This window comes from Rana temporaria, chromosome 10 (genome assembly GCF_905171775.1).
Source record: "Rana temporaria chromosome 10, aRanTem1.1, whole genome shotgun sequence".
Taxonomy (NCBI): Eukaryota; Metazoa; Chordata; class Amphibia; order Anura; family Ranidae; genus Rana; species Rana temporaria.
Window position 1 is genome coordinate 7,202,801 of NC_053498.1, and position 23,335 is coordinate 7,226,135.

General features: G+C 46.5%; 1 protein-coding gene across 2 annotated transcripts in view; it reads right to left on the reverse strand.

The window, feature by feature from the left end:
- Positions 1-23,091, reverse strand: part of PROSER3 (proline and serine rich 3) — a 25,020-nt gene extending 1,929 nt beyond the window's left edge. The window contains exons 1-12 of one of the 2 annotated variants that reach the window (XM_040327101.1): positions 23,004-23,091; positions 20,684-20,764; positions 16,846-16,954; positions 16,424-16,659; positions 15,111-15,247; positions 12,834-12,892; positions 12,065-12,153; positions 10,337-10,443; positions 10,058-10,254; positions 6,630-7,082; positions 5,080-5,218; positions 1,577-1,658 (exon numbers count right to left, since the gene is read on the reverse strand). In XM_040327101.1, coding sequence (XP_040183035.1) covers positions 1,577-1,658; positions 5,080-5,218; positions 6,630-7,082; positions 10,058-10,254; positions 10,337-10,443; positions 12,065-12,153; positions 12,834-12,892; positions 15,111-15,247; positions 16,424-16,659; positions 16,846-16,954; positions 20,684-20,694 — 1,619 coding nt within the window. In that variant the 5' untranslated portion in view covers positions 20,695-20,764; positions 23,004-23,091. The other variant, XM_040327102.1, reaches the window with a different exon arrangement.
- Between the last annotated feature and the right edge of the window lie 244 nt (positions 23,092-23,335).

Here is a 23,335-nt window from a genome sequence, read left to right on the forward strand (position 1 = left end):
CAGCAGCCCTTTACCATGTGATCAGTTGTGTCCAATCAAATCCACATCCAATGTGTAAGAGTGTCTGGAGGCTGGCATTGCGTTATCTGCTGTGTGTCATTTTAGCTTTGGATAGGGAAAGGAAGGTCTTATGCTGCGTAAACACGATAATTTTTCGGCATTAAAAAAAACTATGTTTTTAAAAAAATGTCATTTAAAATGATGGTGTGTGGGCTTCACATCATTTTTCGGCTTCTGAAAAACGACAATTTTTTTTCCCCGAACATGCTGCATTTTTTAACGACGTTTTAAACTACCGTATTTATCGGCGTATACCGCGCTCTTTTTTCCCCTTAAAATAAGGGGAAAATCGTGGGTGCACGATATACGCCGATTCCCGCGCTCAATTTGAACGATTCCGCCGACATATACCGAGCGCAGTACACTCGGGTACATTGGGCCAGGCTCGGCTTCGCTCGTGGTCACGCTCTGTGACGTTTATGCGTGAGAAGCCGAGCGTGCCCGAGTGTACTGCGCTCGGTAAATGTCGGCGGAGGCGTTCAAACTGAGCGCGGGAAGCGGGGATTCGACTCGGAGACAGCGCGGGAGAAGCTGGGAGGACACCATCGAGGCCGCAGGCGGACCGGACAAGGCCGCAGATGGACGCCGGACAAGACACCAAAACTGTAAGTACTAAAATGTTTTTTTTTTACAGGAATTTCGGGTCTACATTAGGGGTGCGCGCTATACCCCGGAGCGCGCAATACCCCGATAAATACGGTATGTCGTTTTTCGGGTTGTAAAAAATGATCACGCGTGGGCTAAAACGACGTTAAAAACACGCACATGCTCAGAAGCAAGTTATGAGACGGGAGCGCTCGTTCTGGTAAAACTACCGTTCGTAATGGAGATAGCACATTCATCACGCTGTAACAGACAGAAAAGCGCGAATCGTCTTTTACCAACACGGAATCAGCTAAAGCAGCCCCAAGGGTGGCGCCATCCGAATGGAACCTCCCCTTTATAGTGCCGGCGTACGTGTTGTACGTCACCGCGCTTTGCTAGAGAATTTTTTAAAAAACAATGGTGTGTCGGCAACGCCGTTTTAAGGATGAAGTTGGAAAAACTTTGTTTTTTTGCTTGCCGAAAAATGATCATGTGTACGCGGCATTGGAACTTCTGGCGGGTTTTTATTGTCATTTGTGTTCCGTTTTGAAGATTTTTACTTTCCCCCTGACAGAACAAGAAGAGAAAATTCACCACTTCTTGTTTATTTGATGGGCGCCAGACAAGCGAGAAAGTGAAAAGTCCCTGCCAGTCTCCGTTAGCTCTGACATACTTATCACACGGAAGCTTAATTCACAAGTAAAACATCAGCCTGCATCTTTTTCATACTGTTATTCTTAGATACAATTAGAGTATTAAAATAATGAATACAATAAAACATGCACATTTGACAGTCTGTAATAGAAATACAGAGAAGAGCTTTATGAAAAGCTTACCAAATAAAAGCCAGGGACAGATTTTTTATTTTTTTTTATTAAAATATAATGGATTAATAAACATCCATCGGTAAAATAATAAATGTTATCATTACCGGAGTTTAAATCGCAGAGCCTGACGCTGTTCCCGCAAAACTTGAAGCAAAGGATCATCCCCGAACTCTGTCCCGTCTGAATCTGAAATGAATTATAAAGGATTGGGAATGTTTCCAAGAACAGCAGCCTATTGGTGGACTAAAGATCTGTAAAGCACTGATGCCTTTTGCTTCAATAATGTTACTATATGAGACACTTAGGCCCAGATTCTCAAAAGAGATTCGCCGTCGTATCTCTGTGTCGCGCCGTCGTATCTATGCGCCTGATTCTTAGAATCAGTTACGCATAGATATCCATTAGATCTGACAGGCGTAAGTCTCTTACAACGTCGGATCGTAACTGAATTTTTTTTTTTGACCGCTAGGTGGCGCTTCCGTCAAATTCTGCAAATGATCTAGATACGCAAATTCCCGAACGTACGCGCGGCCGACGCAGTAAAGTTACGACGTTTACGTTAGGCTTTTCCCGGCGTAAAGTTGCCCCTGCTATATGGTGGCGCAGCCAATGTTAAGTATGGCCGTCGTTCCCGCGTCGAAATTTGAAAAAGTTACGTCGTTTGCGTAACTCGTTCGTGAATGGGGCTGGACGTAATTTACGTCCACGGCGAAACCAATGACGTCCTTGCGACGTCATTTGGAGCAATGCACACTGGGATATTTTACGGACGGCGCATGCGCAGTTCGTTCGGCGTGGGGACGCGCTTGATTTAAATGCTACACGCCCCCTACCCGCCGAATTTGAATTCCGCCGGGTGATTTACGCTACGCCGCCGCAACTTACGGAGCAAGTGCTTTGAGAATACAGCACTTGCCCGTGTAAGTTGCGGCAGCATAACGTAAATCGGATATGTTACGCCGCCGCATAGATACGCCGAGATACAAGAATCTGGGCCTTAAAGTGTCACTAAACCCACATTATAAAAAATGATCAATAAATGGTGTATTACATGCTGTTCATACACACTTAGGCCCAGATTCACAAAGCACTTACGCCGACGTATAACAAGTTACGCCGACCTAAGTGCAAATGTGCGCCGTCGTATCTGTGCGCCAGACCCACAAACCAATATGCGCACATTTAGGCTGGGAGCATGGTGCCGCTCCCATTGATTAGGCATTCAAACATGCAAATGAGGGAAATACGGCGATTCACAAACGTACGTGCGCCCGGCGCATGAAGCGCGTAAGTTGTTCGTCCGGCGTAAAGTTATTCCCCATGAAGGAGGTGCAACCCAGCAACAGACATGCAAAGGTCTGCACCAGGGAACACAAGCCGGCGTGTTTTGCGTTGGACGTGTGTCTGGCTGGACGTACGTTATGTTCACGGCGTACGTAGTGATCCGGCGTAGCTTAGGCAGTTTTGCCGGCGTGGTTGTGAGCAGGCGCATAGGGGTGCGTCCAAGTCACGGCGCATGCCCAGTTTGTAATACATACCTGTCTGGCGCTCGGCCCATCATTTGCATTGGGTCACGCCTCATTTGTATGGGTCCACGGCCACTTTCACCTACGCCTTCGAAACCCACGCCACGCTGGTGCAGCGTTGGGAGCACTGGCTTGCTGAATGCAATGTTTGCCTCTCTGTGCTGCGTTGGCGTAGGGTACAGTGGTTATTCTACGGCGGCGTAATGTGCGCCTTGCTTTCTGTGAATCTGGCCCTTAGTTTTTCTCAGGACCTGAATCACCTGCTGGTGGCACTGTGGTTCCCATAGCGGAAGGTTGTGGGTTTCCGGTGTCTACCAGCAGGGTACAGGTGCAAGCCAAAAGCAAGATTAGGAGCAGCGTCAGGATAAATGGCAAGCAGTATCTGGTGAGCAGCACAAAACACTAAACAGGAGGTTCTGATAGAGGAGGGACTAAATTCCCACCCAGCAGCCAGTATCAGGTGAAGACTGATTACCGGAATCTGCTGGCTACTGGGAGGGTATTTTAGTCCCTCCTCTATCAGAACCTCCTGCTTCAGTGTTTTGCCCTGCTCGCCACTCAGTCACTATGAGATTAGTTTTTTGCATTCAGCAAAAAACCTGGTTGATCCTGCTGCTCTCCATCTCCCCCCTTCTGTTCCTGTCCCTAATGCAGTTGGGGATTTTGCAGAATAGTGTTGGCAGCTCTGCACATGCTCATTTTTCAGTGAGTTTCTATGCTGAGCATTTTCTCCCTTTAACATCTGAGCAGTCACTATAGACTCACACATGTGGGCGTATACACAATGAGAACCTGAGCTAGCCTTTACTGCCCCCCTGCACTCCAGTGAGGGCTGGAGGGGTAGAGCGCAGAGCGGTGACTGACAGTCACCACTCTCTGCTCAGAGAGTTGATCGCTCAGTTCTCTGAGTTCAGCCAGCAGGGGGCATCTGCAGCATCGATGAGTATGCATGTTTATTTTTTTTTTTTTTGTATCCTACGTTTTTCTTTTCATCAATTCAAGCGGAGTTCCAGCCACCTGTGAAAAAAAAAAACACAGCAGCTACAAAAACTGTAACTGCTGACTTAAAAAAAAAAAAAAAAAAAAAAAAAAAAAAGCACCCACTCACCTGTCCCACGATCCAGTCCCCGGCGACAGTGGCCTAGATTCAGGTAGATTTGCGCCCTCTTACGGAGGCGCAGCGTACCGTTTTAACGCTACGCCTCCGTAAATCACGTGCGCTACGCTTCATTCACGAAGCAGTAGCTCCGTAATTTGCGCGGGCGCTCCGTAAAAATGGCCGGCGTAAGCGCGCGTAATTTAAATGATCCCGTAGGGGGCGTGGATCATTTAAATTAGGCGCGTTCCCGTGCCGAACGTAGTGCGCATGCTCCGTCAGGAAACTTTCCCGACGTGCATTGCGGCAAATGACGTCGCAAGGACGTCATTTGCTTTAACGTGAACGTAAATGGCGTCCAGCGCCATTCACGATTCACTTACGCAAACAACGTAATTTTCAAACATCGCGACGCGGGAACGACGGGTATACTTAGCATTGGCTGCGCCTGCTAATAGCAGGAGCAGCCTTACGAGGAACCCAAAGAACGCAAACGACGTAAAATGCGAACGCGCATAGGGTTGTGAATCGGCGTTAGTATGCAATTTGCATACTCTACACTGACCACTACGGGAACGCCACCTAGCGGCCAGCGTAAGAATGCAGCCTACGATACGACGGCATAAGAGCCTTATGCCAGTCATATCTTAGGCTGCAGTCGGCGTAACGAGCTTCCTGAATACAGAAAAGTCGTTACGCCGGCGCAACTAAGCAATTGCGCTGCGTAACTATGGATACGCAGACGCAATTGCTTACTGAATCCACCCCAGTATCGTCACTATGGGCACACCAGCGGTGACAGCTTGCGACTTCAAAGCCAGGTGCCTACTGCGCATGCACAAGTCATGGATGCAGTTTTCTGGGACCTGTCAGTGTCCCAGAAGAATGCGGGGAGAGAGGGAGGAGAACTTTCCAAGCGCAACGAAAGTGGGAAGCGGGTACCTGTTTGTTTATCTCACAAAACCCAACCCCCCCCCCCCCATACCTTCTGCCTCCTCCAGAAGATGAGCAGCGATTTCTATAGGCTGCAATTCCTCCTTCTGTTCTGCAGGGGGCGCCGTGGCTCTCTTTTTGGGCTTCAGCTTTGGAGATGGCAGAGGAGAGAAGAGTCGCTCAGATATCACCTGATGACAGAAAACAAAAAGAGGAATGAGTGACGGATTACAGGAAGTGGAACGCCCCAGACATTGGAGATAATGAGGTAGCAGGTCCAGGAAAAGGTTATAAAACGCCACACACAACACAACACGTTCACATGAAGATTTCCTCTTATTTCCAACCCAAACTTTAAATTTTTTTTAAATTTTAAATATTTTAAAGTCATTGGTGCTAAAGGAATTATCCTTATATGTGCTCAACATTTCTTTCATTAATATAGTGTTTTATGAAAGAACAAATCCCTAGCATCCCTTTAGATGCGCATGCTCCTCCCTGCTGGGCACTGGTCGTTGTAGACATTAACTGTGCCCAGGGCCGCCATCAGTGGGGTACAGGCATTACACCTGTAAGGGGCCTGATGGTCCCCAGGGGCCTGGCTGGCCCCCTCCCGTTTTTTTTTTTTACATTTTTTTTTTTGCATTACACCTGTAAGGGGCCTGATGGTCCCCAGGGGCCCGGCTGCCCCCCTCCTGTTTTTTTATTTGTTTTTAATTTATTTATTTTTTGCATTACACCTGTAAGGGGCCCAATTGTCCCCAGGGCCCCTTACAGACCCGTCTGCCCCCCCTCCCGTTTTGCATTACACCTGTAAAGGTCCCCAGGGGCCTGGCTGGCCCCCTCCCGTTTTTTTTTTTTTTGCATTACACCTGTAAAGGTCCCCAGGGGCCTGGCTGGCCCCCTCCCATTTTTTTTTTTGCATTACACCTGTAAAGGTCCCCAGGGGCCTGGATGGCCCCCTCCCGTTTTTTTTTTTTGCATTACACCTGTAAAGGTCCCCAGGGGCCTGGATGGCCCCCTCCCGTTTTATTTTTTTACATTACACCTGTAAGGGGCCCGGCTGGCCCCCAGATTTCGTTTTCTTTCATTCGTTTTTAAATAAAAAAATTTTTTTGCATTACACTTGTAAGGGGCCCGATGGTCCCCCCCCCCCCCCCACACTTATCTCGCATCAGGAGAGAAGAGATTACACTTGTTACTTTTCATCAGCACACACCCCCCCCCCCCCCCCCCCGTTCCCCGGCTCCAGGGGGGCCAGGCTGGGAATGTAACGTCACATTGGTTGTGCTCTAAACCAAACTGTCAGACCATCAAATGGTTGGTGTCAAACTGATCACATGTGCAGCATAGGATGCATTTGGTGAAAAAACATGAACCTTTACAACCCCTTTAAGGTGAAAAAACAGGAGGGTTTACAACCCCTTTAAACCCCCATGGGGTAATTGATCAAATATATATCCTTTGTGAAATGTTGGATAAAAAAAAAAAAAAATGAAAAAAACAAAAACAAAAACAAACACACACTGTGTGGTGAAATCAAAGGCATGATCAACCAATGCAAAGTAAGAAGCCTTGGATGACACCCATGGGACGTCTCACCTGATCCATGGCTTGGTGAACCGGTGACGGAGGAGGAGCTCCGGTTTTATCGGCCGGTCTCTTGCTCTTCTCCTCTTTAGATTTGACTTTTTTCTCCTCCGGCCTCTTCTGAGATCTTCTATGCGGCAGCCGCTCACGTCCCGTCTGTATTATGTGCCCCGTCTCAGCTGGTGGGGGGGAGGCTGCAGGCACAGCCGCTGCTCTTACCGCTCCCCTTTCCGGTTTTCGTTGTGTGCAAGGAGCCGGCGGCTGGCTGTGGACGCACGGCAGGATGTCGCATTGAAGATGCAGGTGTGGAGGGACGGTGCCAGAGGTGGAATGGGGACTGGCCAGGGGAACATGACTGTAACAGGCGGTGGGAGGTTGGAGATGTGCCGGGGGATGGGAGCTCTTGGCTGTCTCTGGCGGGGGAACCGGGACAATTTTCTCAGAAGTCTCAGCTGTCAGAAAAACCTAAAATAAAAATTAGATATATTATCTGACTACAGCAAAGAGCAGTAACCCGCAGCAAACCGAGACGTCCTTTACAGTTAATCGGTCCTAACAGACTGTATAGCCAACTTAACCCCTTGCCGCCCGCCAATGACATATTGACGTCGGCAAAGTGGTTTCAATATCCTGAATGGACGTCATATGACGTCCTCAGGATATTGAGCCGCTGTGTGCCTCCGGGGGCGCGCATTGCGGCGATCGTTGTTGCAGGGTGTCAGTCTGACACCCCGCAACACCGATCTAGGTAAAGAGTGAGTCTCTCACGGAGGCTCTTTACCACGTGATCAGCCGTGTCCAATCAGGGCTGATCACGATGTAAACAGGAAAAGCCGGTAATCGGCTTTTCCTCACTTGTGTCTGTCAGACATGAGTAGAGGAGAGCCGATCGGCTGCTCCTGTGACAGGGGGGGGTTGTGCTGATCGATTATCAGCACAGCCCCCCCGAGGATGCCCACACTGGACCACCAGGGATGCAAAACAAAAAACACAGGTATGCCACCCTAGACCACCAGGGATGACAATGACACAATAATGGATGCCAATCAGTGCCCGCAATGGATGCCAATCAGTGCCCACCATGGGCATCACTGATTGGCATCCATTAGTACAACACATACGATAGTGCCACCTATCAGTGCCCATCTATGCCCATCCGTGCTGCCTATCAGTGCCCATCCATGCCGCCTATCAGTGCCCATCCGTGCCGCCTATCAGTGCCCATCCGTGCCGCCTATCAGTGCCCATCCGTGCCGCCTATCCGTGCCCATCTGTGGAGCCTATCCGTGCCGCCTATCCGTGCTGCACATCAGTACCCATCAATGCCACCACATCAGTGCCACCTTATCAGTGCCGTACCATCAGTGAAGGAGAAAACTTACTTATTTACAATGTTTTATAACAGAAACAAAAAAAAACGTTTTTTTTTCAAAATTTTCTGCCTTTTTTTTTTTGCAGAAAATAAATATCCCAGGGGTGATCAAATACCACCAAAAGAAATCTCTACTTGTGGGGACAAAATGATAACAATTTAGTTTGGGTACAGTGTAGCACGACCGCGCAATTGTCATTCAAATTGCAACAGCACTGAAAGCTAAAAATTGGTCTGGGCGGGAAGGTGTATAAGTGCCCCCCGGTATGAAAGTGGTTAAAGATGAGGCTGCACTAATGGATGAGGCTGCTCTGATGGGCTCCGATGAGGCTGCTCTGACGGGCGCCGATGAGACTGCTCTGACGGGCACCGATGAGACTGCTCTGACGGGCGCCGATGAGACTGCTCTGAAAGGCATCACTATTAATCGGGGCGCTGATTGCCACAAGCGTGGAGAGGGCCGGACAAGTGTGGAGAGGGCCGGACAAGCGTGGAGAGGGCCGGACAAGCGTGGAGAGGGCCGGACAAGAGTGGAGAGGGCCGGACAAGTGTGGAGAGGGCCGGACAAGTGTGGAGAGGGCCAGACAAGTGTGGAGAGGGCCAGACAAGTGTGGAGAGGGCCAGACAAGTGTGGAGAGGGCCAGACAAGTGTGGAGAGGGCCAGACAAGTGTGGAGAGGGCCAGACAAGTGTGGAGAGGGCCGGACAAGTGTGGAGAGGGTCGGACAAGTGTGGAGAGGGCCCTGTCATGTAGGCTATGCTCCCTTGTAGCTATTCTTAGGCAGCAATTTCTCTGTTACCCCAATCGGATGGAGGGCCGGACAAGCGTGGAGAGGGTCGGACAAGCGCGGAGAGGGCCGGACAAGCGCGGAGAGGGCCGGACAAGCGTGGAGAGGGTCGGACAAGCGCGGAGAGGGCCGGACAAGCGTGGAGAGGGTCGGACAAGCGTGGAGAGGGCCGGACAATCGTGGAGAGGGCCGGACAATCGTGGAGAGGGCCGGACAAGTGTTGAAAAGGCCGGACAAGCCTGGAGAGGGCCGGACAAGCGTGGAAAGGGCCGGACAAGCGTTGAAAAGGCCGGACAAGCGTAGAAAGTGCCGGAGAAATGTGGAGAGGGTCGGACAAGCGTGGAAAGGGCCGGACAAGCGTGGAGAGGGCTGGACAAGCGTGGAAAAGGCCGGACAAGCGTGGAGAGGGCAGGACAAGCGTGGAAAGGGCAGGACAATTGTGGAGAGGGCCGGACAAGCGTGGAGAGGGTCGGACAAGCGTGGAGAGGGTCGGACAAGCGTGGAGAGGGTCGGACAAGCGTGGAGAGGGTCGGACAAGCGTGGAGAGGGTCAGACAAGCGTGGAGAGGGCCGGACAAGCGTGGAGAGGGCCGGACAAGCGTGGAGAGGGCCGGACAAGTGTTGAAAAGGCCGAACAAGTGTGGAGAGGGCCAGACAAGTGTGGAGAGGGCCGGGCAAGCGTGGAGAGGGCCGGACAAGTGTTGAAAAGGCCGAACAAGTGTGGAGAGGGCCAGACAAGTGTGGAGAGGGCCGGGCAAGCGTGGAGAGGGCCAGACAAGCGTGGAGAGGGCCGGACAAGCGTGGAGAGGGCCGGACAAGCGTGGAGAGGGCCGGACAAGCGTGGAGAGGGCCGGACAAGTGTTGAAAAGGCCGAACAAGTGTGGAGAGGGCCAGACAAGTGTGGAGAGGGCCGGGCAAGCGTGGAGAGGGCCGGACAAGTGTTGAAAAGGCCGAACAAGTGTGGAGAGGGCCAGACAAGTGTGGAGAGGGCCGGGCAAGCGTGGAGAGGGCCAGACAAGTGTGGAGAGGGCCAGACAAGTATGGAGAGGGCCGGACAAGCGTGGAGAGGGCCGGACAAGCGTGGAGAGGGCCGGACAAGCGTGGGGAGGGCCAGACAAGTGTGGAGAGGGCCAGACAAGCGTGGAAAGGGCCGGACAAGCGTGGAAAGGGCCGGACAAGCGTGGAGACGACCCTGTCATGTAGGCTATGCCCCCTTGTGGCTATTCTTAGGCAGCACTTTCTCTGTTACCCCAATCTGGTGCTCAGATGAGCGATTAGATACCTGCTTGGGGATCCGGACGGGTGGAGAAGGGGAGCGTTTGCGTGTGCTCAGGGGCAGAGTTCCTTCTCGGGCCTGCTCCATCTTTCTGCGTAGTCGCCACTGGTATAAAATATCCTCCTCGGGGGGTACGGCAGTATGGGTCCTCACAGACGGGACAGGTAAGGTGAAAGGCGCTCGTGGAAAAGGTACAACAGGAGCTGGAAGTAGGAAGATCCATGAATAGCACATATAACATGACTGAGCTATGCTATAATGTCATGTATGTGGATCCCTCATTACCTCTGTCCAGTGAAGACGACCGAATCCCACTGACATCGCTCACGGATGATGGAGATGATCCCACCCCTTCTGAGCTCACAAGACCTTCGGAACTAAGAGACGACTCACTGGCCAGAGGAACATAAGATAATCATTCTGGGCTCTAAAGGGCCACTAGGTTTACATAGTTATAATGATTAGCGCACAACAACCAATAGATACTCAGTTCTCATTATCTGTTCAAACACAACAAAGCCAATAATCTGATTGGTTACTGCAGGGCTCATGTATGATGTCACTTCCGGGTGCCTGTTGACAGTTTCCCTGCCCGTCAAGGCTGGGAAAGAATGTATTGCAGTGCATTACATTCAGTGGAGAATAGGGGAGACACGCAAGGTCTTTTAGACCCTGCATATCTCATAGAAGAAGAGGAAGAAAGAGGAAAGAGGGGAGGAAAGAGGAAAGAGGGGAGGAAAGAGGAAAGAGGGGAGGAAAGAGGAAAGAGGGGAGGAAAGAGGAAAGAGGGGAGGAAAGAGGAAAGAGGGGAGGAAAGAGGAAAGAGGGGAGGAAAGAGGAAAGAGGGGAGGAAAGAGGAAAGAGGGGAGGAAAGAGGAAAGATGAAAGAGGAAAGAGGGAGGAAAGAGGAAAGAGGGAGGAAAGAGGAAAGAAAAGAGGAAAGAGGGAAGAGGGAGGAAAGAAAGAGGAAAGAGGGAGGAAAGAAAGAGGAAAGAAAGAGGAAAGAGGGAGGAAAGAGGGAGGAAAGAGGGAGGAAAGAGGGAGGAAAGAGGCAGGAAAGAGGGAGGAAAGAGGGAGGAAAGAGGGAGGAAAGGAGGGAGGAAAGGAGGGAGGAAAGAGGGAGGAAAGAGGAAGAAGGAGGAAAGAGGAAGAGGGAGGAAAGAGGAAGAGGGGAGGAAAGAGGAAGAGGGGAGGAAAAGGGAGGAAAGAGGAAGAAGGGAGGAAAGAGGAGGAAGGAAAGAGGAAGGAAAGTGGAAGAGGGAGGAAAGAGGAAGGAAAAAGAGGAAGGAAAAAGAGGGAGGAAAAAGAGGGAGGAAAAAGAGGGAGGAAAAAGAGGGAGGAAAAAGAGGGAGGAAAAAAGGAAGAGGGAGGAAAGTGGAAAAGGGAGGGAGGGAGGAAAGAGGAAGAAGGAAGAGGGAGGAAAGAAGGAAAGGAGGAAAAAAGAGGAAGGAAGGAGGGATGAAATAGGAAGAGGGAGGGAAGAGGAAGGAAAGAGGGAGGAAGGAAAGAAGGAGGAAGGAAAGAAGGAGGAAGGAAAGAAAGAGGAAGAGGTAGAGGGAGGAATAAGGAGGAAGAGCTCCTGGCTCCTTCAGAAAAAATACTGTAGCAGTGTAGCTGATGACTTAATATCAGGGCACTTACCTGTCCAGGAATCCAGCGGTGTCACCACCCGAGCCAATTTTTCCGCCATCTTGACTGAGGGAAATCAGTAGTGAAGCCTTCACAGCCAGTTTCCTGCTGCGCTTTGTGAATGGGCCAGCTGCAAGGGGGGGGGGGGGGGTCAAACTGACCGATAAGTAGGAGTGGGTACCTGCTCCTCCCTCCCTCGCCAAATGGTGCGAAAAAATAATAATATCTGGCTCCTAACTTTTTTAACTGGCTCCTAGATTCAAAGCACATTTGTCCAGCCCTGGTGGGGTTCTGTATGTAAAAATATTCAAGAAATTACAAAATAAGCTTTTCTATCCATCGGGCATCTTGCAATGCTTAATTGAACCCTATGGTGGCGCTCACCTGTGGACGATAAGCTTTCTTGCTCGCTCCTGCAGACCAATGATATCCACATCCTCGGGACTTACTTTGGAGTCATTTAGGGACCCCTCCTTCAAGAGAAAGGAAGAAAATAAATAAATAAAAAGAGTCACTGTTCGGATCAAGAAGCTAATCTGCTGAAAAACCTGCTTTCTCCACACCAGGGAGAAAGCCTTGCATTACTGTGTGGAGTTACAGACAGAAGAACAGGAAGAGAGGATTTCTCAGAAGAAATAAGGACATTTAACAGCAAAATGGAAGGATGAGGTAAGTGAAGGAGGACTGCACCAAGGTAAAGGAAGATATTTAGGGGAAAATATATAATAAAGCTTACCTGTAGGTAAAAAGAAGATCTCCTAAACCTGTATGGTTTAGGAGATCTTCCCCTTGCAATGAGCCACTGACTTCAGCGGTGCATGCGCTCCGAGTTTGCCTTAAAGGTCCCCCAGATGCCAGACCTTGCCGTAAAGAGTCTCGTTCTAAGGCAAGTATTTCATAATGAGCTAGTATATGGTGCATACTAGCTCATTATGTCTTTTGCCTTACAGGTTTAAAAAAAAAAAAAAATCAGCGGGTTTGCTACCGCTTTAAGACTAGTTAGGAATAAGCTGGAATATTAGACAGAATAAGGAATCTTTCCATTCACAGACTCGGCCAGCAGGTATCCACACCAGGAAGATTGGGATTTGTGTGCAATGATCTCTCACTACAGAATTAGAAATGTAAAATTTAAAGCAGAAGAAGGAATTACCGCCAGAGGAGGAGTCATATCCAAACTTTGAGGAGAAAATCCGAGAGAAGCCGAAATTCCTGCAAGAAAAAGAATCACGTGACATTTCTGTGATTGAATTTACATTTACTACTTTAATGCTGGCAGCACCAAATAACCATTAATACAGGGAGCACCTAGGGGGCGCCCATCTAAGTATACAGAGTGTACCTAGGATCGGGGGTCCCTATCTGTGTATACAGGGCGCACTCAGGATCAGGGGGCTCCCATCTGTGTATACAGGGCGCACTCAGGATCAGGGGGCTCCCATCTGTGTATACAGGGCGCACCCAGGATCAGGGGGCTCCCATCTGTGTATACAGGGCGCACTCAGGATCAGGGGGCTCCCATCTGTGTATACAGGGCGCACTCAGGATCAGGGGGCTCCCATCTGTGTATACAGGGCGCACCCAGGATCAGGGGGCTCCCATCTGTGTATACAGAGTGTACCTAGGATCGGGGGGTCCCTATCTGTGTATACAGGGCGCACCCTGGATCAGGGGGCTCCCATCTGTGTATACAGGGCGCACCCAGGATCAGGGGGCTCCCATCTGTGTATACAGGGGCGCACTCAGGATCAGGGGGCTCCCATCTGTGTATACAGGGCGCACCCAGGATCAGGGGGCTCCCATCTGTGTATACAGAGTGTACCTAGGATCAGGGGGCTCCCATCTGTGTATACAGAGTGTACCTAGGATCAGGGGGTTCCTATCTGTGTATACAGGGCACACCCAGGATCAGGGGGCTCCCATCTGTGTATACAGAGTGTACCTAGGATCAGAGGGTCGCATCTGTGTATACAGGGCACACCCAGGATCAGGGGGCTCCCATCGGTGTATACAGGGCGCACCCAGGATCAGGGGGCTTCCATCGGTGTATACAGGGCACACCCAGGATCAGGGGGCTCCCATCTAAGTATACAGAGTGGCCCAGATTCACAAAGCACTTACGCCGACGTAAGTGCAAATGTGCGCCGTCGTATCTGTGCGCCGGACCCAGAAACTAATATACGCCTAAAAACAGGCTACACCCCGCCGACGTATCTTGCTTATGCCGGCGTAGGGTGGGCGCACATTTAGGCTGGGTGCATGGTGCCGCTCCCATTGATTAGGCATTCAAACATGCAAATGAGGGAAATACGGCGATTCACGAACGTGCGCGTGCCCAGCGCATGCTACGCGAGATAAGTTGTACGTCCGGCGTAAAGTTATTCCCCATAAAGGAGGTGCAACCCGGCAACAGACATGCTCAGGTCTGCACCAGGGAACACAAGCCGGCGTATTGTGCGTTGGACGTGTGTCTGGCTGAGCGTACGTTATGTTCACGGTGTACGCAGTGATCCGGCGTAGCTTAGGCAGTTTTGCCGGCGTGGTTGTGAGCAGGCGCATAGGGGTGCATCCACGTCACAGCGCATTCCCAGTTCGTAATACGTACCTGTCTGGCGCTTGGCCCATCATTTGCATGGGGTCACGCCCACTTCCACCTACAGTGACGCGCGCCTTCGTAACCCATGCCACGCTGGCGCAGCGTTGGGAGCACAGGCTTGCTGAATGCAATGCTTGCCTCTCTGCGCTGCGTTGGCATAGCGTACAGTGTGTGCTCTACGGCGGCGTAATGTGCGCCGTGCTCTCTGTGAATCTAGGCCAGTGTACCTAGGATCGGGGGGTCCCATCTGTGTATACAGGGCACACCTAGGATCAGGGGGCTCCAATCTGTGTATACAGGGCACACCCCGGATCAGGGGGCTCCCATCTGTGTATACAGGGCGCACCCAGGATCAGGGGGCTCCTTTCTGTGTATACAGGGCGCACCCAGGATCAGGGGGCTCCTTTCTGTGTATACAGGGCGCACCCAGGATCAGGGGGCTCCCATCTGTGTATACAGGGCACACCCAGGATCAGGGGGCTCCTTTCTGTGTATACAGGGCACACCCAGGATCAGGGGGCTCCCATCTGTGTATACAGGGCACACCCAGGATCAGGGGGTTCCCATCTGTGTATACAGGGCACACCTAGGATGGGGGGGGGGGCATCTGTGTATACAGGCGCCACAAGGGGGTAGAAGTATCACCACCGCGCCATGCGCACACCCATGGAGCAGTTGAGGAGCAGTAAAAACACGGCTCAACTGTGGAGTCCTCCACCCCCCTCTTATCGCAAGTGTAAAGTATGGGCCAGCTTCTCCCGGTCCCCGCTCTAGAAGATACATTTTAAACCTTCCCCCGGGGTTGCTGTAAAGTCCCAGTATTTGGGGGGTCACCTGAGCCGGGCCGGAACCTCTGAACATCCGGACTGTCCGGTGACGTCTGCAGCCACCAGAACTCCTTCATAGCAGACTGAGGGGGAGAACGTTCCAAGCGGCTGGCGGGGCGTCCGTCGCGAAACCTCGCCATGTACCTGTAAGAATGGAAATCATAACATCTGTGAGATGGTGCGATCAATGGAGGAAACAGGAGCAACCACAGAAAGGAACACAAGGGGGCGCCAGAGACAGTGCGGCATCAATGGAGGAAACAGGCGCAACCACAGAAAGGAACACAAGGGGGCGCCAGTGCGGCATCAATGGAGGAAACAGGCGCAACCACAGAAAGGAACACAAGGGGGCGCCAGAGACAGTGCGGCATCAATGGAGGAAACAGGCGCAACCACAGACAGGAACACAAGGGGGCGCCAGAGACAGTGCGGCATCAATGGAGGAAACAGAAAGGAACACAATGGGGCGCCAGAGACAGTGCGGCATCAATGGAGGAAACAGGAGCAACCACAGACAGGAACACAAGGGGGCGCCAGAGACAGTGCGGCATCAATGGAGGAAACAGGAGCAACCACAGAAAGGAACACAAGGGGGCGCCAGAGACAGTGCGGCATCAATGGAGGAAACAGGCGCAACCACAGAAAGGAACACAAGGGGGCGCCAGAGACAGTGCGGCATCAATGGAGGAAACAGGCGCAACCACAGAAAGGAACACAAGGGGGCGCCAGAGACAGTGCGGCATCAATGGAGGAAACAGGCGCAACCACAGAAAGGAACACAAGGGGGCGCCAGAGACAGTGCGGCATCAATGGAGGAAACAGGCGCAACCACAGAAAGGAACACAAGGGGGCGCCAGCGACAGTGCGGCATCAATGGAGGAAACAGGCGCAACCACAGAAAAGAACACAAGGGGGCGCCAGCGACAGTGCGGCATCAATGGAGGAAACAGGCGCAACCACAGACAGGAACACAAGGGGGCGCCAGAGACAGTGCAGCATCAATGGAGGAAACAGGCGCAGCCACAGACAGGAACACAAGGGGGCGCCAGAGACAGTGCAGCATCAATGGAGGAAACAGGCGCAACCACAGAAAGGAACACAAGGGGGTGCCAGCGACAGTGCGGCATCAATGGAGGAAACAGGCGCAACCACAGAAAGGACCACAAGGGGGCGCCAGCGACAGTGCGGCATCAATGGACTGGAATTCTATGGCTGGTGTATTAGTGGTTTGCCCCACAGTTTCATTGGTTGTATGTATAAGCCAATCACAGTCCTCCTCAAGAGGGTACAAAACCCGGATCTGGGTGCAGACCTCATTACCTGGCTATGACTGACTCCTCATTGGTTGGCTCAGCAGATCCTCCGTATATTCCGCTCCCCGTCCTGTCCTGTTCCGGTGTCTTATTGCTCCCCTCGGAGGACGGCCAGGACTCATCGAAGGGCCCGGAAGAGTCCGAGTCTGGGAGGACAAACCTCTGTGATCCCGCCATGAAGTGGAGGTCAGGAGGACTCAGAGATTCGGAGAGGTGATGAGGAAGACGGACTGGACTGAGAACCTGGAAGGAAACGTTGCGAATAAATTCCAGGCCGGAGGAAAAAAAATATGTACAGTCTGATTACTGGGGGAGGGGAGACTGAGGAAATGCTTCCTCCTGCCTGCAGCAGACCGATGACATCATCTCAGTGTAGGCGGAGTCACGAAGGTATGGCGTCCTCCTGTAGGGTCAGTAAGTCACACTCACCGTTTGTTTCTGCTCCTCGGAAAGCATTTGGGGCGGAGATGGGCGATAGTGAGTTCTGCCGCTCACCGGGGGAGGGAAGGGATTCCCCTGATTGGAGAACACGGCCACGCTGCAAATATAGAGAGGAGAGAAGGACGTTATAGGCCGGTGATGTACAATCCAGAGATACACAGGAAGACCTCCCACTGACCAATCATCCATAACTCCACCCACTTATCACCCGAGCCCTGATTGGAGATGCCGGGACTGAAGACCCCAGTGCAGGGTTCAAGGGGCGAGACCACCTCCAGCCCCGCCCCTTTTCTGACACTTTTTGTTCACATGTAACAATTTTTTTTCTAGAAAATGACTTAGAATCCCCAAACGCTATTTATTTTAAAAAGCAGAGGCCCCAGAGAATAAATTGGCGGGCTTTGCAATGTTTTTTGTTTTTATGTCACATGGTATTTCAAATGCATTTTTATATTTCTTTTTTAAATACACTTTTTTTTAATGCGAAAACATAACCCAAAATTCTGTAAAATATAAAAGATGATGTTACGCCGAGTAAATAAGATACCGAACGCGTCACGCTTTAACATTGCGCCCGGGCATGCAACAGCGACAAACAACGTCAATTTTACTATTCGTAGGTCTGGCGCTGGAATTCCTGCCCGTGATCCGACCTTCATACGCGGGAGGATGGGCTGTTTGTGTGCATGTGGGACCGACGCGTTCCTTCGCCTCTGTATATATATATATATATATATATTTTTTTTTTTTGTTACGGTTGCTTTAAAAATAAAAAATGTTGATCCCTTTTATTGCTGTCACAAGGAATGAAAACATCTCGTGACAGTAATAGGCATGTGACAGGTCCTCTTTATTGAGAGATCGGGGATCTATAGGACCCCAAATTCCTCCTCTGCACTTAAAAATAATCAAAACGCCAAAATCAGTGTTTTCAAATTTGTGTTTTTTTCTGTTTTGTTTTTTTAAATGGAGCCATTAACATGCGTGTATTATGTATTATTATTGTAATGTATTTTTTATTATGTATTATTATTATTGTAATGTATTATTATGGATTATTATTGTAATGTATTTATTAATATTATGTATATTATTGTAATGTATTTATTATTATGTATTTTTATTGTAATGTATTTATTATTATTATTATGGATTATTATAATAATGTATTTATTATTATGGATTATTATTGTAATGTATTTATTATTATGGATTATTATTGTAATGTATTTATTATTATGGATTATTATTGTAATGTATTTATTATTATTATTATTATTATAATAATGTATTTATTATTATGGATTATTATTGTAATGTATTTATTATTATGGATTATTATTGTAATGTATTTATTATTATGGATTATTATTGTAATGTATTTATTATTATTATTATAATAATGTATTTATTATTATGGATTATTATTGTAATGTATTTATTATTATTATTATTATGTATAATTATTGTAATGGATTTATTATTATTATTGTAATGTATTTATTATTATGGATTATTATTATGGATTATTATTATTATAGTAATGTATTTATTATGTATTATAATGTATTATTAATATTATGTATATTATTGTAATGTATTTATTATTATGGATTATTATTGTAATGGATTTATTATTATGTATTATTATTGTAATGTATTTATTATTAATATTATGTATTATTATCATGTGTTTATTATTATGTATTATGATTATGTATTATTATTGTAATGTATTTATTATTAATATTATGTATTATTATTGTAATGTATTTATTATTAATATTATGTATTATTATTGTAATGTATTTATATTATGTATTATTCTATTATCATAATGTATTCATTATATGTATTTATTTTATGTATTATTATAATAGTAATGTGTTTATACCAAGTATTAATATTATTATTTTTACTATTAGAAAGTAATAAAATGACACAGACGAGATATCTGGGAATTAGTGAGGGATCTCATGTGTACGGGTCGTGGTGTATCTGGGAATAAGTTGGGATGTTATTTAGTTAGTGGTGGAAAATCTCTATAATGGGGACACAGACAAGACCCTTATTTCCTGTATGGGTGTTACAGACAGGAAGTGATGGAAAATCCCTCAGATGGGGACACAGACAAGAACAAATTGTTATTAGAGTGGATGACAACCAATTCCCTCATTTCCTGTACAGGTGTCACAGACAGGAAGCAGTGGGAAATCTCTCTCCAATGGGAATAACACATTGCTACTATAGAGTTCCATTTGTGTGTGGACCTCTGCTTTAAGGAATGGCAGTCCCACCTGAAGTCATGGGTGTCACCATTCATGTGGTATATTGCATACAGAACTTGGCCGAGTTTTTATTCACAGGCTGTGGACATCTGCACCCCCCCCCCCCCCCCCCCGGGAGTGATGATAGAATTCCAGCACATACAACGTTCATCCAAACAAAGCGTGACGAGGTGCAGCGTCTCTCCTTCATGAATAGAGGAGGATTGGAATCCATCGGACAATGTGGAGGAAACTCATCCAGCCTGGAAAATGTCGTATCGATGACCATGAATTATACAGGAGGGGAGACTCGGGTTCCAGGATAATCACAGAGCGCACTTCCTTCTCACAGACACCGGGGGGCGCCAAGGAGGAAGAAAGGAGACATACAGAACAAGGAGGGATCAGGATGGGAAGTCTCTCCAGTTACACGCCGGTGATATTTCATCTTTCAAAAAAAAAAAAATACCAATAATCTTATATTGATTGGTTTGTGGAAAAGTTATAGGGCCAGATTCTCGTAGAATTGCGTATCTTTGCGGCGGGGTAACGTATCCGATTTACGTTATGCCTCCGCAACTTACACGGGCAAGTGCTGTATTCTCAAAGCACTTGCTCCGTAAGTTGCGGCGGCGTAGCGTAAATCGGCCGGCGTAAGCCCGCCTAATTCAAATGTGGAAGGGGGGGGTCGTGTTTTATGTTAAACTACTGTGACCCGACGTGATTGACGTTTTTCACGAACGGCGCATGCGCCGTCCGTGGAAATCTCCCAGTGTGCATTGCTCCTAATACGCCGCAAGGACGTATTGGTTTTGACATCCAGCCCCATTCACGGACGAGTTACGCAAACAACGTAACTTTTTTAAATTTCGACGCGGGAACGACGGCCATACTTAACATTGGCTGCGCCTCCTAGACCCAGGGGCAACTTTACATGGGGAAAAGCCTAACGTAAACGTCGTAACTTTACTGCGTCGGACACGCGTACGTTCGGGAATTCGCGTATCTAGCTAATTTGCATACTCGACGCGGAATTCGACGGAAGCGCCACCTAGCGGTCAAAAAAAAATGCAGTTAAGATCCGACGGCGTAAGAGACTTACACCTGTCGGATCTAATGGATATCTATGCGACTGATTCTAAGAATCAGTCGCATAGATACAACGGTGTATCTCTTTTGTGAATCTGGGCCATACTGTCTACAAACGACGGGAAATATACTGGGATTATTATTTTATACTAGTAATGGTGGAGATCAGCGATTTAATAGCGGGGCTGCGATATTGTGGCGGACTGAGTTCCGTCCTGTCACCCCCCCCCCCCCCCCCGCTTTCAGGATGGAGCTCCAGCCTGTCTCTCCTCCCGATGATTGGCGGGTGCCGGCGGTCATCCATTGGCTGGCGTCCACTGATCGGCTTCTGCTGTGACTTATCACAGTAGAAGCGGCGCCCCCCCCTAGGTGGAAGTGCAGAATTATATATATATGTGTGGAGCAGTAAATGTGTTATAGGAGGTCAGCGAGGAGCTGTGATTGGAGAAGATCGGCGCTCAGGGACACACCTGCTTTTCATTGTCGGGATTTTAGTGACAGGAAAACCCCGAAATCTTCCTTCTCTGTTCTTCCCAAAAAAGGATCAAATGCTGAAAGAAAAGCAAGAAATGAAGGGAAAAATAAAACCTTCATTTACAGATCTCACCCCCTCCCCCCCACCCTAGGGGGCGCCGTATGGAGGTCTGATGTACGGGGGGGGGGGGGGGGGACCCTTATTATACATTCAGAATAATCTGCAGCTTTATTAATATTATTTATAATATATTTATATTATGTATTATTATATATTAAGATTATGTATTATTATTGTAATTATGCATCATTATGTATTTATATTGTTATTATGCATTTATATTATTACGCATTATCATTGTAATTATGTATTTATGTTATGTATTATTATTTTAATACTTATGTATTTATATTATTATTATATATTTAAATGCATTTATATTATATATTTTGTATTATTATTGTTATTATTATTATGTCTTATGTATTTATATTATGTATTATTGTTATTATATATTTAAATTATGTATTTTTTATTTATATTTACAGTATGTATTTTATATTATATACTATTATTGTAATTATATATTTATATTGTTATGCATTTGTATTATTATTATGTATTATTATTTATATTATGTATTCTATATTATGTATTATTATTGTAATTATGTATTTATATTATTATACATTTAAATTATGTATTTATATTGTTATTATGCATTATTATGTCTTTTATTATTTATATTATTGTTATTATATATTTATATTATATTATTATAATTATTTTTTATATATATTTATATTATGTATTTTTTACTATGTACTATTATTGTAGTTATGTATTTATATTATATATTAAAATGATGTATTTATATTATGTATTCTATATTATGTATTATTATTGTAATTATGTATTTATATTATTAAACATTTAAATTATGTATTTATATTGTTATTATGCATTATTATGTCTTATTATTTATATTATGTATTATTGTTATTAATTATAATAATATAATATAAAATATATAATAACAATAATACATAATATAAATAATAAGACATAATAATGCATAATAACAATATAAATACATAATTTAAATGTTTAATAATATAAATACATAATTACAATAATAATACATAATATAGAATACATAATATAAATACATCATTTTAATATATAATATAAATACATAATTACAACAATAATACATAATAAATAATACAAATGCAACAATATAAATACATAACTACAATAATAGTACATAGTAAAAAATACATTATATATATATATATAAATAATTATAATAATATAATAAATACATAATTACAATAATAATATATTATTTATATTATGTATTTTTTACTATGTACTATTATTGTAGTTATGTATTTATATTGTTGCATTTGTATTATTTATGTATTATTATTGTAATTATGTATTTATTATATATTAAAATTATGTATTTATATTATGTATTATTGTTATTATATATTTTGTATCATTATGTATTTATATTATGTATTATTGTTATTATATATTTTGTATCATTATGTATTTATATTATGTATTATTGTTATTATATATTTTGTATTATTATGTATTTTTTATTATATATTTATATTATGTATTTTATATTATGTACTATTATTGTAATTATATTGTTATTATGCATTTATATTATGTATATGATGTATTATCATTGTAATTATGTATTTTATATATTATGAATCATTATTGTAATTATGTATTTTATATTATTTACTAATATTTATTAGAAAATAATATAATCACACAGAGGGGATATTGGGGATTAGTGGAGGGTCTCATGTATACGGGTCGTGATATATCTGGGAATAAGTTAGTAGATTGGAAGTGGTGGGGAGGCAGGGAATAACACCTCGGTATTGGGTTTTGGGGTTAGAACGCGGTCTGTATCTTCATGTCCAGGTGACAACTGCTTCTCTTATGGGTGTCACTGAGACAGGAAGTGACGGTAAATCTCTCCGAAGGGGACACAGATAAGAACATATTGGTGAAGGTTAGAACGCTTAAAGATGTTCTTATTACTGTTTCTTCCTGTCTGGTGACAACCACTTTGCCTATTCCCCCTATGGGGTGTCACCGGGACAGGAAGTGAGGGAAAATCTCCCTGATGGGGTCACAGATAGATCATTTTACCTCTAAAAACAGGACTGACCCTCCATATTGTGATCTTTCCTGGAGAAGACATCATTATTATTGGAGATCCACATCACATAACACCCAGGCAGTGGGCAGAGTGTCCGGTAACCCCCCCTCCCCCTCATTACCAGTGTCGGTGTCCCCGGTGCAGTTCTCGTACTTCCCGCTCCCTCAGCCGCCCGTCTCTAGGCAACCACCGTCCCGCACTGCACTATGGGTAACCCCACCCCTTCCATGCTACCACTGTATAACCCCGCCTCTTCCACGCTACACTTGAATAACCCCGCCCCTTCCATTCCTCCCCCTGAATAACCCCGCCTCTTCCACGCTGCACTTGTATAACCCCGCCCCTTCCATTCTACCCCCCTGGATAAGTCCGCCTCTTCCATGCTGCACTTGTACAACCCCGCCCCTTTCATACCGTCCCCCCTGAGTAACCCCGCCCCTTCCATTCTACACC